The 22,817-nt window shown below is 50.4% G+C and overlaps 1 protein-coding gene across 55 annotated transcripts in view; it reads left to right on the top strand.

Annotated features, from left to right (window-relative positions):
- Positions 1-22,817, top strand: part of Zmynd8 (zinc finger, MYND-type containing 8) — a 100,635-nt gene that overhangs the window by 24,688 nt on the left and 53,130 nt on the right. For 23 of the 55 annotated variants that reach the window (NM_001431538.1, NM_001431537.1, NM_001431536.1 and 20 more), the window contains 3 exon segments: positions 10,698-10,846; positions 17,052-17,195; positions 20,393-20,506. In NM_001431538.1, coding sequence (NP_001418467.1) covers positions 10,698-10,846; positions 17,052-17,195; positions 20,393-20,506 — 407 coding nt within the window. 55 annotated transcript variants of the gene reach the window in all.

The raw sequence follows: 22,817 nt of genomic DNA, 5'->3' as shown, positions 1-22,817 counted from the left end.
TTAGCCTGTTCTCTCTTCAGGAGCTTCCTGTGCCTTGAGAGGAACATGAACTCAGAGGAGCGCTGTCTGAGGAAGAGTGGGAAGGATGGGACTGGGAAGATGGTACGCAGAAAAGCTTCAGGTCTGTCAGGAATCAAGTCCTGAGCATGCAGGGGCTTTGGTGAACTCTACCAGCCAGAGAGGTTTTACCAGACAGGTATGCTGTTGCAAGACATGGTCGGGGCACAGCAAGTTTTGGGGAAACTGGTTTGAGGTTTCTGAGTCTTTCTCCTGACTGATTATAAGAGGGGGTCAGGCTCGGGGGTGTGTGTGACAGCAATGACTCACGGTCCTGTCAGTGTTATGTGTCTCCACACATGTAGAAAGACTGATAGCCGTAGCCGAACACACTGGGTCAGAGAGACCAAGTAACTTGCCCAAAGTCACCCAGCCCTTGGATTCAGAGCTGTACTGAATATCAAGAGTCCATACACCCTACAGAGCTATGGCAGTGTGTGTATGGCTTTCCTCACGGAGCAGTAACTGGTAGCATGCAGAGCCTACACAGCCAGGCTCGGCCTGGGCAGGAAGGGTTTAGAGTGGTATCTGGCAGTGGTGCAGGCTGGGATGAGCTACGATGACAGAAACTTGTCCCAACCTTATGAGATTCTTGTGTCCCCTCACTTCCTTCCCTGGATGGAACTATGTGAGCCCTGAATTATATCTACATCCTGGCTCTGGGAGACTCCTGAGAGTAGCCATCAGTAAATAATACCTTTGACACTGGGAGCAGCAGAGGTGGCTCAGTGGATAAAGAAGACTGGCTGCTCTTCTAGAGGTCCTGAGTACAAATCCCAGCACCCGCATGGTGGTTTACAACTGTCAGTAACCCCAGCCTCAAGGGATCTAATATCCTCTCCAGGCCATAGCGTGAACCACGCGTGCGTGTGGCGTACACCCCACCCCCCAACATAATATAAACAAATTGTTTTTAAAATGAGCTTACTTTGAGGGAGAAATAGAGAAATTAGTCTTTGGTCTTGCCCTCTCTCTAGCCTATATATATATATATATCAACAACCCCTGGTCTTTCTCCTGTCTACTTAAAAAAAAAAATCCTTTGTCTGTCTCTGAGGCATCTGCATTTACTAGTCATTTTGTCCTCTAGGCCTCAGTTACCGATCCATAAAACGGGCATGTTCAGAGCCTACTTTCTGGCAGAAGGACCTCCCAGGTTATAAGTGTTCAGTGGTGGTTGCTACCACCCTGTGTCTTTGGCTACACTCCTGAGAGAATAGGGCTTTCCTTTTCCTGGTTGTCCAAATGCCCAGCAAGCGCCTTACCACCAAATCCTAGCCCCTGAGGATGGTTCCTTGACTCATCGGTAGATACTGAGGCTTTTCAGTCTTGGCATTAATGGATATTTTGGGTTGAATCCCTCTGCCTTTTTTTAAAAAAAGATTTATTTATTATATATAAGTACATTGTAGCTATCTTCAGACACACCAGAAGAGAGCATCAGATTGCATTACAGATGGTTATGAGCCGCCATGTGGTTGCTGGGATTTGAACTCAGGACCTCTGGAAGAGCAGTCAGTGCTCTTAACCACTGAGCCGTCTCTCCAGCCCGATCCCTCTGTCTTGAAGGATGTTGCATCTCTCACATTCCTGAATGTCCTTGACCCTTTGTGGCAACCCCAAATACCTCTAGACTCTGTCAAGTCTACCCCGGGCACTGCTGTACCCCATCCTGGACACCAGAACTCCTTGAAAATGGAGATTGGGGTGGGCCTTGCCCTTAGAGACTCCTTGTATCCATCCCGTGCTGAGGATACAAGTGGAGTGGTGGTCCATGCAGTCACCATAGTCCCTGTATGTAGCTCCTAAAATAATATTTCAAAGGCTGGGGAGGTGGGTAAAGTGTCACGGAAGCGGGAGACTTGAGTTTGGATCCGCTGGTCTCCTGAATGCTGGAGGTGTTTGTGGGAGAGACAGGTTGTCATCCCCAGTGTTTCTGCTGGGAAAGAGGAGTAGGGGCTGGGAAGAGGAAGAACCCTGAGACTTTGGAGCTAAGGCAGCTTGGCATACACAACAGTGAAGGAGAGATCCAGACATGCGCACATGCTTGCGCGCGCGCGCTCTCTCTCTCTCTCTCTCTCTCTCTCTCTCTCTCTCTCTCTCTCACACACACACACACACACACACACACACACACACAATCAGTTAGCTAAATGTGTGAATGGGATTAGAAAGAGGAATCTGTTTCCTGGGTTAAATGTCCTTTCAGGCCGCAAACTCAGGGGGTTCCTGTGATCCCCTGTTCCACACTCTGCTCAGTTCCTGACCTTTCAGTAGGATTTTCTGCGTGCCCTAACCCACGGGATTCCATTGTCTGACTGCATCTCCCTGCTGCTTCCTGTGTTTGGCTGCTCTAAGCCATGCTGCTGGGCGGCTCTCACACCCGACGAGCTCTAGGGACCTTAAACATCCCCTCTCGCTGGGGTAATCTGGGCAACATTCTGCGCCTAAGATAGCTTGCCCAGAGGAGCTGACAAGCTGCCTGGAGGGCCTGTCCCTTCCCCCTTGTTTCCTGGCCTTTTCCTTGTCCTCATTAGGGTGAGTTTTGCAGCCTGAACCCTCTGGTGCTCGTGGGGAGCGTGGCCTGCTTCCCAGCAGCCCCTCTTCCTTCATCTGACCCTTTGAATAGGCCCTCAGTTGCTGCAACCCCTCCCCCCATAGGCAGCCAGCAAGCCACCGGCGGGGGGAGGGGGGCAGCTCTGGGACGGGATGAATGTGCTTGGTATCAGCCCCAGAACCTGTTTGGAGCCAGCTGTGTTGGGTGGACGCCAAAGGGAGGACCTAGGAGGCACCTATCTGTGTTGAAGGCAGCTCCAGGAGGCCTGGGTGGGGCGACTCTGCCTCTCCTGCTGTTGGAAAGAGCCTGACATTCTCCAGCCTGGGAAAGCCCCAGTGGCCCTCCCTGCCGCTGAAGATGAGGAAGGCCCCGGTTACAGTCACTAGTCTGGTGGTTGAGGGCTAAACACAATTTGTCAGCCTCTTTTCCTGGATGACAGCAGTTTCTGTCCCGCTTGGTCTTTCTGGTGGTTTGCGTTTTACATATTGATTTGGTGCCCGGAGAGGGTGGCGGGCGGCGGGCACTGTAGGGGACGTTGCCCGAGGGCTTCCTTCTCGGTGGAAAGAGCGTCACAACTAAAGTGAGTTGGAAACACCTACTAAAAATATAGTAAGAACGCGTGCGTCCAGAATGCAAATCATCTCCCTTCTCCCACAGACAGCGAGTCCTCAGAACCACAGCGATTGTGTGTATTTATTCGAGTCTACCGTAATAAATGGCTCCCGGGCGCCGTGCGTGGATGACGTCCTGCACAGCCACACTGCAGTCTAGGGTGATGAATTAGAGCCAAGGCCCGTGGACACGAGGCCGGGCTCTTCCTGGCCTATTGCAAAGGTGTCCTTGGTGCTGCTGGGCTATCTAATGAGTCTAAGACCAGAGCTGGCCTGGTAAGTGGTGACTCTCTGCTTGTTCTCTCTGCTTCCTCCTCCCCCTGGGAGAGGCTGCTGAGGAGCCGGAAGCAGGGATGTCTGCCGCCGGGAGCTTGCTACTGTCCTCTTTTGGAACAGAGGAGCCAGGCTCCCTCAGCGGCCAAGCTGCCTCTATGGCAGGTAAGTGCCTACCCCCTGTGCTGTCTGGTCCTCACTTGCTGGTGTGGAAGCCTCCAGGGGAAGGGACATTTTTCTCCCAAGCTCAGTGTGACCTCTCCTTCCACGCACTTCCTGGTTCTGGGTGAGAAGCTGCTAGGCCTGCTTCCTGCAGAGGCTGGCTGCCTCTGGCTCTGAGGCCTAGTCAGGCTGGGCTGGTAGAGCCCTGGTCCTGGGATCTCTGAGGGGCTAAGCCGTGTTCCTTGTGAGAGCTGGGGTCACTCAGGGAGCTCTTGCAGTGCACTGGGTCCACCTTCCCTCGACAGTCTTTGCTAGAGAGGGACGGTTTTACCCCAGCCCCCCCCCCCCATCTTTTTGCTTTCTGCTTTTGGCCAGGAGGAAGTTCTGGGCTTTTGTGCCTTTATGATGTAATTACCCAGTGGGGAGTGCCAGAGATTCCTGGGGAGGGAGGCCCTTTTGGGTACCTGCTCTCAGTCTTCGGGAATAGCTTTGGAAATGATTAACCAGGGGGCTCAGAGGCTTTGCCGCTTCTGGGAGAGCTGGCCGAGGGTGGTCCCCTTTTGAAGTAGGCAGCGTTGAGGCTGGTAGTTCCTGGGAGTTCTGCCTGTGCCGGCCCTTGGTGTGCCCAGCTGCTCCAGGCCCAGAGGCCTCTGTGGTATCCCGGATCTCTCCAGTGTGTGCGGAGTGATTGAAGTCACGTACAGGATCCATTTTGCTTCCCACTCGATTGGAGGCCGACATTTTTTCATTACTTTGAGCCCGTGGGATTGATTTTTGGATGCTCTTTGGAGGAAGGCTAGCTCCTTTTAGACTGGGTAGTGAAGGGAGAGGAGGAAGAAGGAGAGGAGGAGGGCAGGGGAGGCCTCGTTTCTTAAAACAAAAATAAGGACGTGGGGGCTGAAGAGCTGACTCATCGGGTAAGAGTGGGTGCTAGAAATTGAACCTGGGGCCTCTGCGAGAGCAATAGGTGCTTAACCACTGAACCATCCTTCCACTTCCTTTAAAAAAAAAACTGAACCCTTTTTTCAGAAAGTTGTTCATTGGCATGGGGCCAGGCATGTGTCCTTACCTCTATCCCACTGGTCTTTGCACCTGGGCACCTGTGGGCTTGCTATCTGCATCACTAAGGAAATTCGACACTCACAAAAACACACAAAGCACCCAGTTTTTAAGCCTTACCCCCTTTCCCCAGGGAAAACCAGCTCCCTGTGAAGCGTGTTGCTTCATAGACCCTAGAGGGTTGGGGGTGCTCTGACTCAGGCTCGGGGGTGTGGATGATCGTGAGTGGGTGGCACCTGGTATAGCGTGCCTAGGTGGAGATAGGAAGTGTGGTTGTAGGAGTCTCTAGTCTCATAGTCTAAGTTAGGATCTGACAGTCCTGGAAGGTGGGGGGGATCACCTTTGAGGGGATAGCATCATTTGCGATGCTCTGTTGGTGCGCTCCCTGCCCCATCCTTCCCCCTGCAGTTGAAAAGCAAAAGCAAAATGGGCGAATGCTAGAGACAGGGATGTCAGTCAACAGCCCTCCCTCTGTCTCCAGATGAAGACTTGCACCCCTCTGGTGCAAAGGCTGTGCCCCTTAGGACTTAGGAATATCTGGTTTGGAACAGCTCTACTTCCTGGGTTCAAATCCTGGCTCCAACACTTGGTTATAGCTGCACCGTGTTGGGCAATACAGTGGGAAATACACTGGAAGCACTTTGAACAGGCCCTTGCTTGTGGCCTGTTATCTTGAAGTGAGCCGTCCCTTAAGTCAAAGGACACGCAGGAACTGCTGAGCCTGATTATTTCTGGTGGTTCCTAAGACACAGGCTCTGGAAGGATTACACCACATGCTTAGCTCTTAATACCCAGGAGGCCTCTTACTAACTTCAGGGAAATGTCACAAAGAGGGGAAGCTTCTGTTGCCTGCTCCACTCCAGGCCGTGTTCCTGAGTCACTGTACCGTCTCCTCCACAAAGCAGCCCTGCTCCCTCACCCAGGTTAACACACTCAGAGCCAGACTCATTTTGAGGGGGTGGATCGGAGGTAGGAAGTTGGTGAAGGGCCAGCAAGTGGCATCCTAGTCCAGAGAAGGTGGAAGAGGGGGGAAAAAGCTTCTTAGAGGCAAGTGAGCCATTTCTCAGTGAGACAGCTGGGGGTGGCTGTTTGTCCTTACTTCAGATTTATACGTGAGGTGTGCTTTAGCAGAGTACCCTCCTCAGAGTCAGATCATTAGAGAAGTAAAAATCTGACTCAGCTTTCTGGAAGAGGTCCTTCTGGTGACTTCACTACCATGACGACAGCTGAGTTTCTTCCCATCATTGTACAGTCACCAGATGCTGGGTTCCTGATGGAGCAGGGAGGTGTTTAAACCACGGGGTTCCCAGAGGAACAGGGAGGCGTTTAAGTCTAACTATGTGGCTCTGGTGTCTTGTGCTATGTAGACCAGGCTAGTCTTGAACTTGCAGAGGTCTGCCTGCCTCTGCCTTTTGAGGGCTGGGATCAAAGTTGTGCACCACCTTGCCCAGCTTGAGGGTTTTGTTTTCCTGAGACGAGGTTTGCAATACTCAGACCTGGGTAGCTGTGAGACACTAAATGGGATTCCCTTTTGTTCCTAGTAGGTCAGGACAAAACTCCCTTGTAGATTGCATATGAGTATATTGCTTTCCTTTCCCCTATGAAAATATTTTAAAGTTCAAAGGAAGATTTTTTACAGTTCTTCTGCCTTGTAGACAGCCCCCTTCTATTTAGCTCCACGTGTGTACCCTTTCGTGACACTGGAACACAGGTCTGTGTTCTGATATGGAAGCAGTTTCGTGGCTTCCTTTTAAAAAACCAGTTTTACAAAACAGAGAAAGCCATAAATCAAGACAGTTTAGAGTAGGTTGGTGGGCACATCAAAGAGACAGGTACAGAAAGATGGGGACCCTTTTCTCTAGGTCTCAGATGCTACCGGATGTTGGTCCTTCCTTCGGGGTTGGTGGAAGCTAGTGGCTTGCCATGTTAGTAGATTGCAGAAGGTTTTTACCTGTTAGTCACAGGCTGCTGGTTCTGACCCTGAGGAGGAAATGTCTAGAACTAGCCCACAAGAAGACAGTCTGTGGACCTGCCACACTCTGGATCAGTCACCCTCTGTTGATACGGCTTCTTTACAGGAACTCCTGCTCATGCGTGCTCCCCAGGAACAGCCCCAAGAGCTCCTATCTAGAATGGAACCCAGGTTTTCATGCCTGGCAGCAAGTATCTTTATCTGGCCCCAATACTTTAGGACATCTCGCTGAAGGCAGACTTGGCTCTCCTTCCCCCCCGGCACCCCCTCCCCCCAATCCAGGAAACTGTCTGTGTACAGAATGGGTGGCTCGCACTTCCTGGATCCTGGAGGTGTTTATGTGGAACCAGGCAAGGACTCCTGGCTCTGTGTCCCTCTTTCTCAAATGGCAGACGAGGTCCTGAGAGGCAAAGAGCTTTGCTCGGGGGGGCCCTTCCGTTGAATCGTGGAGTTTCATAGCAGCCCAACCTAGGGCCTTCACATGTGCATGGGTCTCACTCCCCATCCCACTCCCCACAAGCATATATGTACCCTGTAGTACCTCTAATCCACAGATACCAGCTAATCTCGAGAGCTGCTGACTCTGGATTCTAGGTCAGGCCCAATCATTTACGTGCATGCGCACACCTCTCCCCTCGGACCCCTCCCCCACACGCAGAATTGAAGGTACTGCTGGTTATAAGATCCAGAGTCCCCACAGGGAAGGATTCAGATGGCTAAGGTTTGAGGCTTCACTGCTCTGGTCCACAGTGCTCTATCCCCTTCCTGATGGGCTGGTTGTTCTTGTCACAGTCCTTAGTGGGCTTAATGGAATTGAGTTTGAGAACTGTGGTATTTCCAAAGCCAGCTAAGAAATCATGAGATACCCTAGAAACTGCTTCTGGCCTTCCATTGGGAGGTGGGGGGGACTCTTCTCTAAGCCTAACCACTAAGAGGGATTTTGTAAGTACAGCAGATACTTTGCCTGGTCCGTTCTGGGCTTGGACTGGCCAAAGTATTGTTTCTTTTGAGACACACTCTGTGAGCCCCCAAGTCACCTGCAGGAAGTACTTGGATTCCGACACTTGAGCAGAGTTAACAGGGTGAGCAGAGCTAACGGGGTGTATTAGTTGCACATAGAACAAACCCCAAAATCCTTCCTGGGGCCTTGCAGCTCACAGCCCAGCCTCCATTCTGTCTGCCCGTGACATCTATCTGGGGTCCCACCCTCCTTTACTCATTATTGCCTTTTCGCCTGCACCTGCTGCCTTTCGTGTGCGGTTGAGCCTTCTAAATCCCTTTCATTTCCCTTACTTTGATAAAGTCATCTGAGTACACCATGACTGCAGTGCACCAGGGTATACGTTGATACCTAATCCCTTCCGTGCCCTCCTCCCGAGACGCCCACCTGCTCCCCCTCGAACCCGGCTGGACTTTGGTGTCCCTCCCTGGAGTATTTTAGGTGTTTACACGCGTCCTTTCGGGATGGGGCGCGTTGCCTCCTGGAGGTACGATATGTGTTGTTTTGTAACTGGACCCCGGCTGGAGAGTGTCATACAGAGTCCACGGGGAGATGCTGTGGCGCTGGGGATGGGACCCAAGCCTTGTGCCTGCCGGGCACGTGCTCTGCCACTGAATGGCACCCTCTGTATTACCTCGCCACTCTTTTAGTCGGGGAGGGCTGGAGAGTGTGGCACTCTGCCACCCTGCCTGACCTGGAACTCACAGCAACCCTTCTGCTTCAGCCCCCGAAGTGCTGGGGTTACAAGTGTCTGTGAATACAGCTGCCTTTCTTACCCAGTGTGTGTGTGTGTGTGTGTGTGTGAGAGAGAGAGAGAGAGAGAGAGAGAGAGAGAGAGAGAGAGACAGACAGACAGACAGACACACACACACACACACACATGTATGATGCATGTGTTGAGGTAAGAGGACAGGACAGCCTTGGGTGTCAGGTCTCTCTCCCTTGTTGGCGTGTATATAACAGTCCTCACTGCCCCATAAGCTTGTGGAAATTCTTCCGTCTGCCTCACATCTTGCTGAAGGAGTGCGGGGATTACAGAGTCAGGCAACCGTGGCTAACTTTCCACTTTCCACGATGTCTGGACTCGGCTCCCTTCCGCTCGCTCGCCAAGCACGTTACAGATTAATCCTCTCACTAACTGCACTGCGCTTCATTCGAGACAGGGTTTCCGTGGCACCAGAATTCACTGTCTCTAAGCTGTCTTCACAGTCATGGAGATCTGTCTGCCTCTGCCTCCTGGCTGTGTTGAGCTTTCCTCTCGATTTTAAACGTGTACCAGGGTTTTGGCTGCATGTGTGTAGGTGCACCATGTGTGTGTGCAGTGCCTGCAGAGGCCAGAAGAAGGCGTGGGATCACCAGGAACTGGTGTTACAGGTGGTTGTAGCCACCATGTGGGTGGTGGGAATTGAACCCAGGTCCCCTGGAAGAGCAGTCAGGGCTCTTAACCACTGAGCCATCCCTGGAGCCTTGCACCCAGCCTTCTTAATGGTCACAGACTGTCCTGTTGTTATGGCTACCATGCATTGACCATGCAGCTGCCATGCAGTGACCACTTTTGGTCACTGAGGTTTGGGTCTCGTCATGTCGGTAAAGGGTACAGTTGAAGCAGAGTATCTGCCGATGCCCTCTAGGCCCTTGGTTCCCTTTCTTCTCCGGCTTCAGTGCCTCAGAGTGTAAGGTGCACCAGGATGTACCCTTGTCCCTAAGCTAATGAGCCCACCATCGGGCATGAACGAACTGTGGGTCTTACAGGTGAACAGGTGGATGGCAGTGGGGTGGAGAGTATAAAAAAAAACCAAGGGCGGGGCTGGGGATTTAGCTCAGTGGTAGAGCGCTTGCCTAGGAAGCGCAAGGCCCTGGGTTCGGTCCCCAGCTCCGAAAAAAAGAACCAAAAAAAAAACAAAAAAAACAAAAAAACAAAAAACACTAAGGGCAAATTGACAGGGGTTGGTGCTTTTTAAGGTGGGAGTCAATGCTTGTTCCTTGTCCGATGCCTTTGGACGAGGGTCTCATTCAGGATGTGGGTGGGGCCTGGGAACTTTCCTGTGGGAGGGGCTTGTCAGTGGGAATGAGTGCTGGGGCCTCTGTTTCCTTGACGGCTCAGGGTGTCTTGGTTTTGCTGTTGGGCAGGGTGTGGAGAAGTGTTTCTTGGGTGTCAGAGCAGCACCCCTGCTTGTGTGACCACTTCTAGTAACTCAATGTGTTATTTTCTTGTTGCTGTGACCAAATCCGTGACAAGACCCTAAGGAAGGTAAGGTTTATTTTGGCTTCCATCTTGAGGGGGATGTAGTCGGCCATCTTAGGAGGCCTGGTGGTAGGTGGCACTGTCTGTGGTGGTGGGTGTGTGCAGTTGGGCTCCTCATAGACACAGCTCCCTAACGAAAGGTAGAAACTGGACAGGAAGCAGGTCCTGGCTCAAAAAAAGGTCAGAGTCCTACCCCCCCAGTGACCCATTTCCTCCACAGAGGCTCCATCTCCTCAAAATACCACAGCTCCCACAACAGCTTCACCGGCTGGTGACTGCATATTGAAATATATGAGCCCATGGGGGGATTTCTCACTTTTAAATCCTGGTCATAGCCTCGTTGCCAAGGCTGTGGCAAGGGTTGTTTTGTTTTGAAACACAGGTGATAGCTTCCCATGTAGAGAGAGAGGCCGTTGTCACACAGGTGTGGCAGGTGCCAAGGGGGCCTGTGGGCCTTGGTCTGTTTTGTTGTTGTTGTTTTTACTTTTGTTTTTAAAGAGAAGCCAAACATCTAGGTGGTTTGAGGTTTCTCTTTCTGTGTCCTTGGCACGGAGACAAGAGGCCCCACAGATGTTTTGCAGGCTGAAGAAAAGCTCACTGTCCTGGAGGAGGAGACGGTAGATTCTAGGAAGGGAAGTACAGATCTGTCACTCAGAGTTTGGGAACAGAGCCACAGTGACTTGTGTCACCTGCGAGCCCTCACCAAATGACCCAGGCCTCCTCGAGAGTGTTGCAAACATGGTCCTCTGTGTCTCTTTCAGATCCTGGCTCTACCGAGAGAACGGCCCAGAAACGGAAGGTCCCCAGCCCCCCACATTCCTCCAATGGCCATTCGCCCCAGGACTCATCCACAAGCCCCATTAAAAAGAAAAAGAAACCCGGCTTACTGAACAGTAGCAGTAAGGATCAGGTAAACAAGCCGCGCGGCGAGCGGCCTCTGTACCCGTGGGACGGATGGAGGCCAGGCAGCGGTGGTGTGGCTTGGGTTCTTGGCATTGCCTTAGCAGGCTGCCCAGCTGCCATGTACATAAAGGGCAGAGCAGTGGGGTCTCAGATCTGTTTTGAGGACAGAGGACAGAGCTAGGTGCCAGATACTGGGGGTGGGGGGTGGGGGTGGTCCTTGGGTTAGTTTTTGGTGGTCTCAGGTTTTCCTCTCTCCCTGGGCTAAGACAGCTGCCTGGGAGGGGGTGCAGGGAGGGATTATGTGGCTGAGACTATTTTCTCATCTGTAAAATGAAGGTGGTGGAGAGAGACGCTGTCCGAGTCCAGCTTTGGTCACGGGCCTCTGTTCCTTCTCTCTGCGCACAGATCCACCCCCCCTGGCAGCCGAGGCAGTGAGAAATATGTGGAGAAGGTCTTTTTTCCTCTAAAGACTATTCTAGCTTTTCCTTCTCTGATGCAGGCTAGGTAGTCCTTGGATGTGAGCTGACTAGAGGCCGGTGAACAGACTGTGTAGGTTGTCCGTGAGTTCTGGCTTTGTCTTGGCGGTGAGGGCTCCTTCATCCGTTCTGTGTTTTATTCAAGTGCCGGAGTGGACTCTAGGGAGCAAGGGTTGACTGAAGCAAGGTTGCTGGTTTTTATGGGCAGAGGTCTCGAGATGGTTAAATAAATGCCTAACGCCTCATGTATATGTTTCTGAACACAAATCTGTTTTTACTCTTGAAATTATATAGCGAGTGGCCAGCTCCGTCTTGGCTCTGTGGTTTTGGGCATGTTAACCTGTTAACCTCATGTGTGCCGTTAGCTTTCTCAGTCACAAGGTGAGCATTGTACTGCCCCGGTCCACAGGGCTGTCGTGAGCGTTAACTGAGCACCGTTTGTTGACGGATGATGCAAACACTGGTGACAGAGTTTGGAAAGAAAGCCTGGCTGTAGCAGTCTTTTCCTTTTGAGTCAGACTCGTGTGTAACCCTGGGTGGCCTTGAACTCTGGATCTAGGAATCTTAGTCTCTGTATACAATTACCCCCCCCCCCCCCTTAGAGATTCATTCTGGGGGTTAGGGATTTAGCTCAGTGGTAGAGCACTTGCCTAGCAAGCTCACGGCCCTGAGTTTGGTTCCCAGTTCCAAAAAAAAAAGATTCATTCTGTCTGGCATGGTAGTCACAGCCATGTATGACTGTCCTGGATGAGAATGCGTTTTTCATTTCATCTGATTTAAAGTTAACTGGCTACCCATGGCCGTGTGTTAAGATGGCACAGATCTAGTCGTTTGGGGGAAGGGGCTGTAACTGTCTCTGGTAAAGGGAAGCACAGAGGTGTTCCCTCCTCAGTGTCTCAGGGCAAGTGGGGTTAGCTTTGCTTGTCTTGCTGGTGACATTTGGCCCCTGCCACCTGGGAGCCATCATAGCTTGTAGGAATAAAGACTCAAAAAGAAACATGGAGGACTGTGGGCATGGCTCAGTCTGTAAAGTGCTTACCTTGCAAGTCTGAGGGCCTGACCCGAGTTTTGAGAAACCATAGTACCTATGTAAAAACACCCAAGTGTTTACTTGCAATCCCAGCCCCGGCAGGTGGCCATGGGAGGATCCCTGGGGCTCATTGGTCAGCTGGGGTAGCCTAGTGAGTGAGTTCCAGGCCAGTGAGACACTGTCTCTAAGGAAGCGGAGGGCCCTCCTAAAGGTGACCTGAGATTGTCATTGTCTCCTCAGGCCTCCACAGATGTGAGCTCACAAGCGCATAGCCACGAGTGTCTGAGAATTGGCTGTCTTTCTGTTAGTGGATCCATGTGAACATAATCTTTCTTCCCTTCTGTAACCACATGTTAAGGCAGTTTCTGCACCAAGTTGTGACCCTATACCTGCTATCCTATCCTAGGACGGGAAGCTGAGGCCAAAGTATCAGAGTTCAAGGCTCTATAAATTAGAGGTCAACCTAGGCTTCACAGTGAGTTAGTGGCCAGCCAGGGCTATCTACCTAGCAAGGCCTAGTCTTTTCTTTTTTTAAAGATTTATTTATTGTATATGAGTACAGTGCATTAGACACACCACGAGAAGAGGGCATCAGATTGTGAGCCACCATGTGGTTGCTGGGATTTGAACTTAGGACCTCTGGAAGAGCAGTCTGTGCTCTTAACCACTGAGCCATCTCTCCAGCCCCACAAGGCCTAGTCTTACACAAACAAAATAGCAAAAGCAATCAGGGATCGTGACTAGTCTCTAACTTACCCATTTCAGTGACATACCAGCCTCCTGCTCATGACCATTGCTTGTAGCCGTCACCCCGTGTCACCTGTGTTACCTCATGTCACCTCGTGTCTGTCACCTGTCTTACCAATGACTTCAGATAAATGTCAGCGTCCTCCTGAGTTGCTGCTGTTGAGAGTTTGACCGGCTGGAATGCCATGGCTTCAGAAAACATTTAGGGACAGCAGGCTGAGGTGGAAGAGACACAGGGCCTGAGCCAGCTGCCTCTGGGGAGCTGCTGGGAGCAGCCATTGCAGAAGACCTGGAAGTCACCCAGCTCTACCAGGTCACATGACCTTGCTCCCAGCATCTGGGACACTCACTGTGTGAGCCGGTTGCTGGCTTTCTTTTAGAGCTTCAGTTGGGTCTTCCAGAGGGTTTTGGATAAACATTAAGGTTGATTGACAGTCGGGTTAGCCTCACCAGGCAAAGGCGAGAGAGTCTTGCCCCTTGGTTATTTCTAGCATATAACATTTGCAGAAAGGGACAATTTTCATTCACCCCCATCAAGGGGATCACAGATAGTTAATTCCTTTTGAGGTAGACTCTTACCGTATAGCCCTGGCTGGCCTGGAAGTTATTAATGTAGACCAGGCTGACTTCATGTTCACAGAGATCCTCCAGCCTCTGTCTCAAGTGCTAGGATTAGAGGCGTGTGCCACCATATCAGGATTTTTAAAGAGATTTATTCATTACTCTTAAATTACATTATGGGCGTTTGCTTGCGTGAGTTTACGTACGTCGTGTACATGCAGGAGCCCTGGGAGGCCAGATTTGGTGGAATTGGTGTTATAGAAGGTTGTTAGCAGCCGTGCGGGTGTTGGGAAGCATCTCGACTGCTTGTTTAACCTTCCCCTCCTTAAAGAATCACTTATTTTCATTTTATTTGTGTGAGTTCTGCCTGCATGTATGTCTATGCCCCATTTGTGTGGTAGTGTAGTGCCTGTAGCGGTCAGAAAGTATGGGATTCCCTGGCACTGGAATTAAAATTGAGAGCTGTAGGTACTGGGAGCCGAACCCGGGTCCTCAGAAAAAGCATAGTCGGTGCTCTTAACCACTGAGCCGTCTCTCCAGCCCTTCGTGTATTATCCTTACAGAAATCCTGAATTGCAAACATCTGCAGGCTCCAGTGCAGATGAGAACACCCCTGGAGTGAGTGAATAGGTCTTTTCCATTTTCTTGTTAAGCTGACCTGGGGCAGGAGTCAGGGAATAAAAACATTTACTCTGTAACCTGCAATTATCCCCTTGTCGTACGGTCTGCAGCCTGTGTGCTATGCTGTAGGGCCGCTTACATACTTCACACACGTGGGAGAGAGAAATCAGAATTCATTTTACCTGAAATTGTTGGCTTTTCCTTTAAAAACCTCCACGTTTGTTATCAGGTTATTTCTGTGGAGTAGAAAAGAGAAGCCGTAAGGGAGGTATGTGACTGACCGGCTTGTTGTCCTCTGCGGCTACTGGAGTGGGGGGTCCCTGAAGAGAGCAGAGTCACCTGGTTGTCCCTTTGGTCCTGAGGACACCCACTTGGGGTGAAGCAGAGGTGGAGCCTGGGGGGAATCTTCTGAGCCATCAAAGAAATAAAAGGCAAATCAGAAAGTCCCAGTCGGGCCAGGCTGGGTTATTTGATCCCTGAGTTTTGGCTCGATTCTTTTGTTAGTGACGTGGGTGTTGTTAAATTATAAGGCTGCCTTGAACTTGTGCAGCACAGTACATTGAAAAACAAACCATTTAGAGACTATCCTAACAATGATTCCTCCCTGGAAACAGAGCAGGCCACCCAAGCCCCTACCGGTGGGTGATTCAGGAAGATGGAGCTGTTTACTTAGGGAGATTTAAAAAGACTAATTCCAAAGATGAGCAAAAAGCTCCCAAGACCCCCTGAAGGAGTTTGGGGGAACCAGACACCTGCAGAGCTCTGACTCCTTGTCCTAAAGTCCAGGGAGGAACCCTGGCTGCCTGTAGCTTGGAGACATTGATTGCTCTTCCTGGGTTGAGCCATTCTAATACAGACTCGGGGCATGGCTCCCTGGTTAAGCCTTCTTTTAGAGTTTGTGAAGTCCTGGGCTCAACCCCTGGTCCTGAGGGCAGAAAGCAGCAGTGGACACGGACGCAGAAGGCTGGTCCTAATGAGAAGTCAGATTTTCAGTCCACAAAATGTGACAGCCGCTATCATTTTTTTAAAATGTTGAAGTATGTCTATGTAAGCAGAGCGGTGGTCACTTAGAGAATGTGCTAGGAAACCCCCGTTCATCACACATTAAAATAATTTTAATTAAAGACAAAGTATGTAAGAGTTTGTGGTAGCTCAGAGAGAGAGAAAGAGAAAGAGAGAGAGAGAGAGAGAGAGAGAGAGAGAGAGAGAAAGAGTGTGTGTGTGTTTAAGGGGAAAGAGTATGAATGTATGTATGCATGTATAAATGCATGTATGCATATATGTCTGTATGCATCTGTGTATGAATATATGTGTGAATGTATGTATGAATGAATATATGTATGTGCGTATGATGAATGTATATATGCATATATGTCTATGCATGTGTGTATGTATGTATGCATGTATGTATGAATGTATGCATGTATGTATGAATGAATATATGTATGTATGATGTATGTGTGTATGATATATATATGTATGAATGATGTATGTATGCATGCATACATGCATGCATGCATGACGGGCTTCTCTCCTTCCTTTCCATGGGTTCCAGGTATCAAACTGGTTGCTTCGGCAGGCCTTTACCTGCTGAGGCATCTTGTCATTCTCTTAGGTTGGCCTCTAAACTCACGGTCCCTCTGCCTCAGTTCCCAGGCGCTGGGATTACAAACACAGTCTTCTTTCCTTATCCATACTATCAGAATTTGTGCTGTATGTAGCCAGGATGAGGTCTTGTTGGAGGAAACAGTATTTTACTGACAGGGAGCTTGTGTTGTGTAAATGTGATATCTATACCACTGTATCCATGGGTTTGTTGGAAGGCATCTGTTTCCCTGTGGGTTCTGAAGGTCACAGAGCTGTTACTAGACCGTTTGACAGTCACCACTGGACAACTGGATTTTGCAGGCTTTTTTTCTGTGTTTGGCTCTGCTGTGCTGTCGAATTTCTAGAGACAGGTTTCCTGATGCTGTCCCACAGGAAGATGTCTGGTTCCGATGAATTGGCTGACCCTTTCCTCTCTCTGTTGTTGGTTCTGATGAGGTGGCCAGGCTTCCTAGAGGATGTTGAGCACCCTGCTCAGGGATCAGGGCTCTGGGGAGCCTGTTGGAGATCCTTTCTACCTTGGAGACAGACTTAAATAAATGGAGGATAATTTTGTGCCAGCCAAATCTAATTGTTTCTACTCTCCAAATCCTTACTATTTAAAGCTCGCCAGGGCAGATTGCCAAACCTATATCGGCTTTGTAAATTTGGGCTTGCACACACATTGGGCCCTTCACAGTTTTTGCGAGTAGCTGCTGTGTTGCCATTTGATACCAACATGTTGGGACTCTCAGCTCCATTTTACAGATGAGAAAATTGAGGCAGGGAGGTGGAGAGAGACACGGCCCAGGTCACATAGCTGTTTAAGGGGGATAGGGGGAGGGTTAAAGTGTGCACTCTGGCCACCTAGTCATTAACTCTCAGGTGCCGGCTTTTAGTGCCTGCCTGGCCTTTTAACGAAGAGACATGTGGTGTGGTGTTATGGCTGTAGACCAGCCATTGCTATATTTAGTTGGGAGACAAAGATGGCCTGGTAGCGTAGTGGGGTTGTGAGGTGTGTGATGTTGTTGTTGGTGTGTTGTTCTTGATGTGCAAATTACTGCTAAGAAACCACCTGTGTTTTGAAACCCCACCTGTCTTTCTTGCCTACATTTCAGTCAGAGCTAAGACATGGTCCGTTTTACTATATGAAGCAGCCACTCACCACAGACCCTGTTGATGTTGTACCGCAGGACGGACGGAATGACTTCTATTGCTGGGTTTGTCACCGGGAAGGACAAGTCCTTTGCTGTGAGCTCTGTCCCCGGGTTTATCACGCTAAGTGTCTGAGACTGACATCGGAACCAGAGGGGGACTGGTTTTGTCCTGAATGTGAGGTTAGTTCCCGATGAATGAATTCATTACCTGCCTCAATTCCTCTCCTTTCTCTTTTCTTCCTTTTTATTTTTTAAAAATTTCAAAAATAATCCAAATAGAGGGAAAGAGAAATGTCTTGCCTCCTGCCTGCTCTACCCTGGCCGCCCCCTCTGGGGACCCGCCCGCCTCCGCGCTGGCTGCCGTGGGGCAGCTGTTGGGAAGACATATCGCCTTGCCTGTCCCCGAGCCTTGGGAGCGCTTTGAGACCCGCTGCTGTGCATCTGCTGCTTCTGCCGTGAGTGCCTTGGAAAGGGACCTTGTAGATCTGTAATGGCTGACGCCCTTTGAAGCGATCCCGCTGCGCTGTGTTTCCTCCCCTTCTTCGGCCTTCACTTCTCACCAGTAGCCTGCTGGGAAGACCGCTCTGGTGTGCGTGTGTTCCACGTGGTGACCGGCTCCTGTTCTCTCTCTCACGAGACCTGCATTTCTCCAGTGCCTGTTAGATGTCAGGGATTCAACGACACGTTCGACAAGAGTTGGATAAAATCCTTTGCTATTATTTATTGTTATTTCGGGCAAAAGCGGACAAAACCTGAAAGTTCCTTATAGCAGAAGGTGGAAGAAAAGTAGAGGAAATGGGATGGAAGACGGGAAGAGGAAGTTGAGGTGCGATGTCTCCCCCACTTTAAGAGTCCAGGCCGGGGAAGGACACGTGAGGTATAAGGAGGATCCGAAGGGGAGGAAGCCGTAGGTTCAGGGCTGTGAGAGCCAGCCTGAATGCAGCAGCCCGGCCGGAGTCTCGTCAGCAGCTCCACCGCCATTAAGCCATCTGCTGGAGCTCCGAGTCCGCGTGTCTCCCACTGTGATGCTCTCTGCTGAAAACAAGAGTGTCACTCACTCACGTCACTTCACGTAGACCGTCTCTGGGATTCCAGTGGGCACTGGATTAGATCTTGTGGAAGCTTCCGGTGTGAGAGGGAAGCCCCGTTCAGATGTGTGTGTGCCAGGCGAGCTCAGTATGGGAAAAGTGCCCATGATGCCGCTCTTGGTTGGGGAAAGGAGAAAAAAAGAAGTTCTCCAAAAGAAGTTAGACTTTAAAACAAAAGATGGTGATGATGTGGAAGGGGTCTTTTGCCTCTGTCCTGGCAAGAGCTCCCCTGGGGTTACTCCAGACAGACCTGCACACACTGCACTGACAGCCCCCTCCCTGCTCTGTGTTCAGAGTTGTGTTTGCTTCCCCAGAGTTTTGTGGGTTCTCAAGCCTTCTCCAGTTTTCTTCTGCCTTCCCTGTCCTCCGAGTCACCAAACAGAGAAAGGTTTGCCTTCTCTGCAAGTGACGGTTGTAGAGGGAGGTGTCTGAGACCCCAGAGTTTATGACCATTCTGTGTGGGAAGCAGCCTGTGGGGTAGGGCCAACCAGTTGGTTTGGAGCCAAGCTTGCTGTCTCACCATTAAAATCATGGCTCCTTGCTGTCCCCACGGCTGCTGCTGGATATCCAGTGTGGATAAACAATGTTTTCCCCAAGAGAATGGTACTTCTCCTACCTTCTCTTGTATCAAGAGAGTTTTTTTCCCCAGTATCCTTAAGCTAACTGGCCTTTGGGCTCCTTGGTCCATTTTGCTCAACAATTTCCTTTTTGTTGTTGTTCTGTTAACCTCTCCCGGCCAGAGAGGGAGGAGTAGAGGTAGGAGGGGGGAATGACAGGCGGGCAGGTGACTCTGGATCTGTAGCACTCCGATTCCGACAAGCAGATATACTTGCTGTGTGCTCAGATTCGGAGGGCCTCAGTCCTCCAGCCCACCGGGGTGAATTGTAAAGGCAGGGGAGGAGAGGAAACGGAGTCTGTCAGTGTGCTCTGCACTCTCGTCAGATTTCGAGTGACTCTGCGTGGCCCTTTTTTTTTTGAAAACCAACCTTTTTCTTGAGTTTGTTAGAAGGTCCCTAAGATGTGGCAGGTGGAAAGGGATTCCAAAATAATGGAGAAAATAATCTCTCCCCGACAGCCTGGCCACAGGAGTCCTTAATACCTTAGGATTGTTTTGCTTTGTTTTGTTTTGTTTTGTTTTGTTTTGTTTTGTTTTGTTTTGTTTTGTTTTGTTTATGCTGCCACATAAACCTCAGAGTCCCTGAGATCTGGTACGAGGCTTCCGCAGCAGTCTGGCTACAGTTGGTTATCTGGGCCTCCCTTTGATAAGGGTGCCCCTTATGAAATGACAGTTGTGAGCCTGGTGTGGTGGCACACACTTGTAAACTCATTGCGGGGAAGCTGAGGCAGGGGCATTATGAGTTTGAGGCCAGCCTGGGCTATATAGTGAAGGTCTGTCTCCAAAGAGAAGAGAGGAAGGAAGGGGAAGGTAAAGGGAAAAGGGGAGGGGACAGAACAGGGAAAGCTGGAGGTGGTGGCGACACCTTTAGTCTTGACACTAGGGAGGCAGAGGTAAGTGGTCGTCTGTGAGTTCCAGGCCAGCCTGGTCTGCAGAGTGAGATGGTTTTGAAACAAGGAAAGGGGAAAAGGAGAGGCCTCCTCTTGCAGGATGTCCTTGTGCGTGGAACATGGAGGTGTGCTTCTCACTGGCTGACCCCTCCCTAATTCTTCTCTGAGGAACTCCATCCCTGGGCACCAGGGGCATTTTTGAGAATGGCTGTGCGTGTCCTCAGCCATAGCTCAGGGCCTAGGAAGTTATGGATGACGGTTTCTTGGTTGAGCTCACACCTGGGCGGCAGACCCCTCTCCCCCTTTCTTTTTCAAGGTCAATTTTTGTCGTTTGTTTTTTTGAGACAGGGTTTCTCTTTGTGTAGCCCTGGTTGTCCTGCAACTCACCTTGTAGACCAGGCTGGCCTCAAACTCACAGAGATCCTCCTGCCTCTGCCTCCCAAATTAAAGATGTGCAAACCACCACCGCCTGGCTCATATTCAGTTCTTAAGACCCAAAGGCTGCGGTCCACACCTTCCTGGGTCCCAGCTCAGTTGACGATGTCTTCACCAGCCTGAGTAACTTCCCGACACGGTGTTATATGGATTGACGACTTAAATCTTTGCCCACAGATCCAGTACGTTGGTCTTGTGGTTTGGAGTCCTTTCCAGACCAGTAGCTGTTCCCATGTAGGTGGGAATCGCTCTGACGTGTGAGTGCAGCCGTAGAAGGAGACTAGATGTCAGGAATGTGTTTCTTTTTTTTCCTAACGGACCTGTGTGTGTGTGATTTTTGACTTGTAGAAGATTACAGTAGCAGAATGCATCGAGACGCAGAGCAAAGCCATGACCATGCTGACCATCGAACAGCTGTCCTACCTGCTCAAGTTTGCTATTCAGAAAATGAAGCAGCCCGGGGTAAGCTGCCTGTCCGCTGCTAGGAGCGGAATGACGGTGGTGACTTCTTTCCTTTGATGACCTACAGGTTCCTTCATGGCCCACAAACATACTCTTGGGGACCTTCCCATATGTACGGACATGGGATCCAACAGTCTGTCCCCAAAGAGTTTAGCCTTGAGACTTCGGAAGTGAGGTGTGGGTGGGGCATTAAGATTCAGAAGAGGGGGCTGAAGAGATGGCTCAGTGGTTAAGGGCACTGACCGCTCTTCCAAAGGCCCCGAGTTCGAATCCCAGCAACCACATGGTGGCTCACAACCATCTGTAATGAGGTCTGATGTCCTCTTCTGGTGTGTCTGAAGACCGCTACGGTGTATTCCTATAGAATAAATAAATAAATCTTTTTTAAAAAAAGATTCAGAAGAGATGTGCGGTCAGACTCACCATGGTTGAACTGCATTGCTGGAGGGAGCACTTCTCCAGGGCCTTTGTAAAATTCTGTGAGAACAGAGAGGCAGCCCAGTTTAGTGATTCTGGGCCAGTGAGCTCTCTGTGGGTGGGACTGTGAGATGGGTTTTGAGGACTTCTGTTTGAACAGTGTCAGAAGGTGGTCTGCCACATTTGACTGTCAAGGTGTGCACCACACAACAGTGCCCTCCTGAGAGGCTACACCACACCAGCCCTGCTGTGTTTGACGTGTTTGCTAAGATGGTTTCAGGGAAAGTGTCAGAAAAATAAAATGCCTTTTAAACCTTCTTCTTGTGGTAATGGGTATGGAACCCAGGGCCCTCTGCATGACAGGTTGAGTGCTCTATCCTTGAGCTCCTCCTATCTCCAACCCCAAGATAAATCATGTTTGAAAACGTGATATTTAAACCCAGTCTCAGAGGTACATGTGTATAATCCTGGCACTTGGGAGGCAGAAGTTGAAGGCCACCCCGATCTCCTTGACCAGTTCAGTTTAGCTGAGGTCACATGGCAACCCACTCCCCATTGGCTAAAGTCATTGTAATTCTTCACTTAGTGCACTTTTCCTACAGATGAACTCAAGGAACATTTTGGGTGGGGCTCCCTCTCATGTTTATGGTCTAAGGAAATTCAAGTTTGTTTCCTAAGTGTAAAGAGTTCCCAGAGGCTCTTAGTGCTGCTGTTGGGGCCCACCCTTTAAACATTACAGAAGCACAGAAATATGGCTAACGAGATGTCCCAGGAGGTAAAGATAACTGCTGCAAAGCCCGCTGACCAGAGTTCGAGCCTCAGGCTCCCGACCGCCACTCACCTCCACTGCCACGCCCCCCCCCCCCCCCCCCCCGACACACACACTAAAGAGATAAATGTGACAGTGCAGAAGCAGGCTTTGGCTTTGAGACGTATCCTGAAATCTGTTGTTATACAGGGGAGGCATGGTGTGTGTGTGTGTGTCCAGTTCCCTCCACTTGGCCCTTGTTAAAACGGGAAACTATTTTTCTTTTGAATCCCAATCGTTGGGAGTAAAGTCTATCCAGAATGTGGTACAAAGGGGGAAAACAAACAAACAAACAAACAAACAAAACCCCAGGTTTCTTTGTGTAGCCCTGGCTGTCCTGGAGCTCACACTGTAGACCAGGCTGGCCTTGAACTCCTGGAGATCTGCCTGTCTCTGTCTCCCAAGTTCTGGGATTAAAGGTGTGCTCCACCCCCAAACCATTCATAAACGGATCATCTAGTGCAAGGAACGTGGTACAGGTGTTTCGTTTCCCTGTTTCCAGGGGAGGTGAAAGGTGCTAGGAGTTGAAACCAGAGCCTTAACCACCCATGCTAGATAGATGCTCTACCACAGGGCTACAGACAGTCGGCGCTCGGCAACAAACCCAGCTTTGTTTTGTTGTTGTTTTGTTTCATTGAGTCAGGGTCTCTCTGTGTATCCCTGGCTGTCCTGACTGGAACTTGCTCTGTAGACCAGGCTGTCCTTGAGCTCACGGAGAGGCAGCTGCTTCTATCTCCTGAGTGCTCAGACTGAAGGCACGCACTGCCATGCTCAGCCTCCCGGTCCAGCTTTGTAGGATTCTAAACCCGCAAGAAAAACTGAAGGCATTAATTTTTTTTATGCATGATATATTTTAAAGAGCTTTATTTGTTTTATGTGTGTGTGGGTGTTTTGCCTGTATGTGTACCATGTGCTTGTCTGCTCGAAGAGCTCAGAAGAGAGCATTGAACACACGCGCGCGCGCGCGCGCGCGCACACACACACACACACACACACACACACACACACACACACACACACACACACAGACAAGGGTACTGGATCTCCTGGAGCTATAAGCACAGGTGGTTTTGCGTCCTGGTCAAG

The sequence above is a fragment of the Rattus norvegicus genome, chromosome 3, assembly GCF_021556685.1.
Source record: "Rattus norvegicus strain SHRSP/BbbUtx chromosome 3, alternate assembly SHRSP_T2T, whole genome shotgun sequence".
NCBI lineage: Eukaryota > Metazoa > Chordata > Mammalia > Rodentia > Muridae > Rattus > Rattus norvegicus.
Note: the sequence above shows the minus strand (reverse complement) of the source record. Positions and strands in the feature narration are given on the sequence as shown.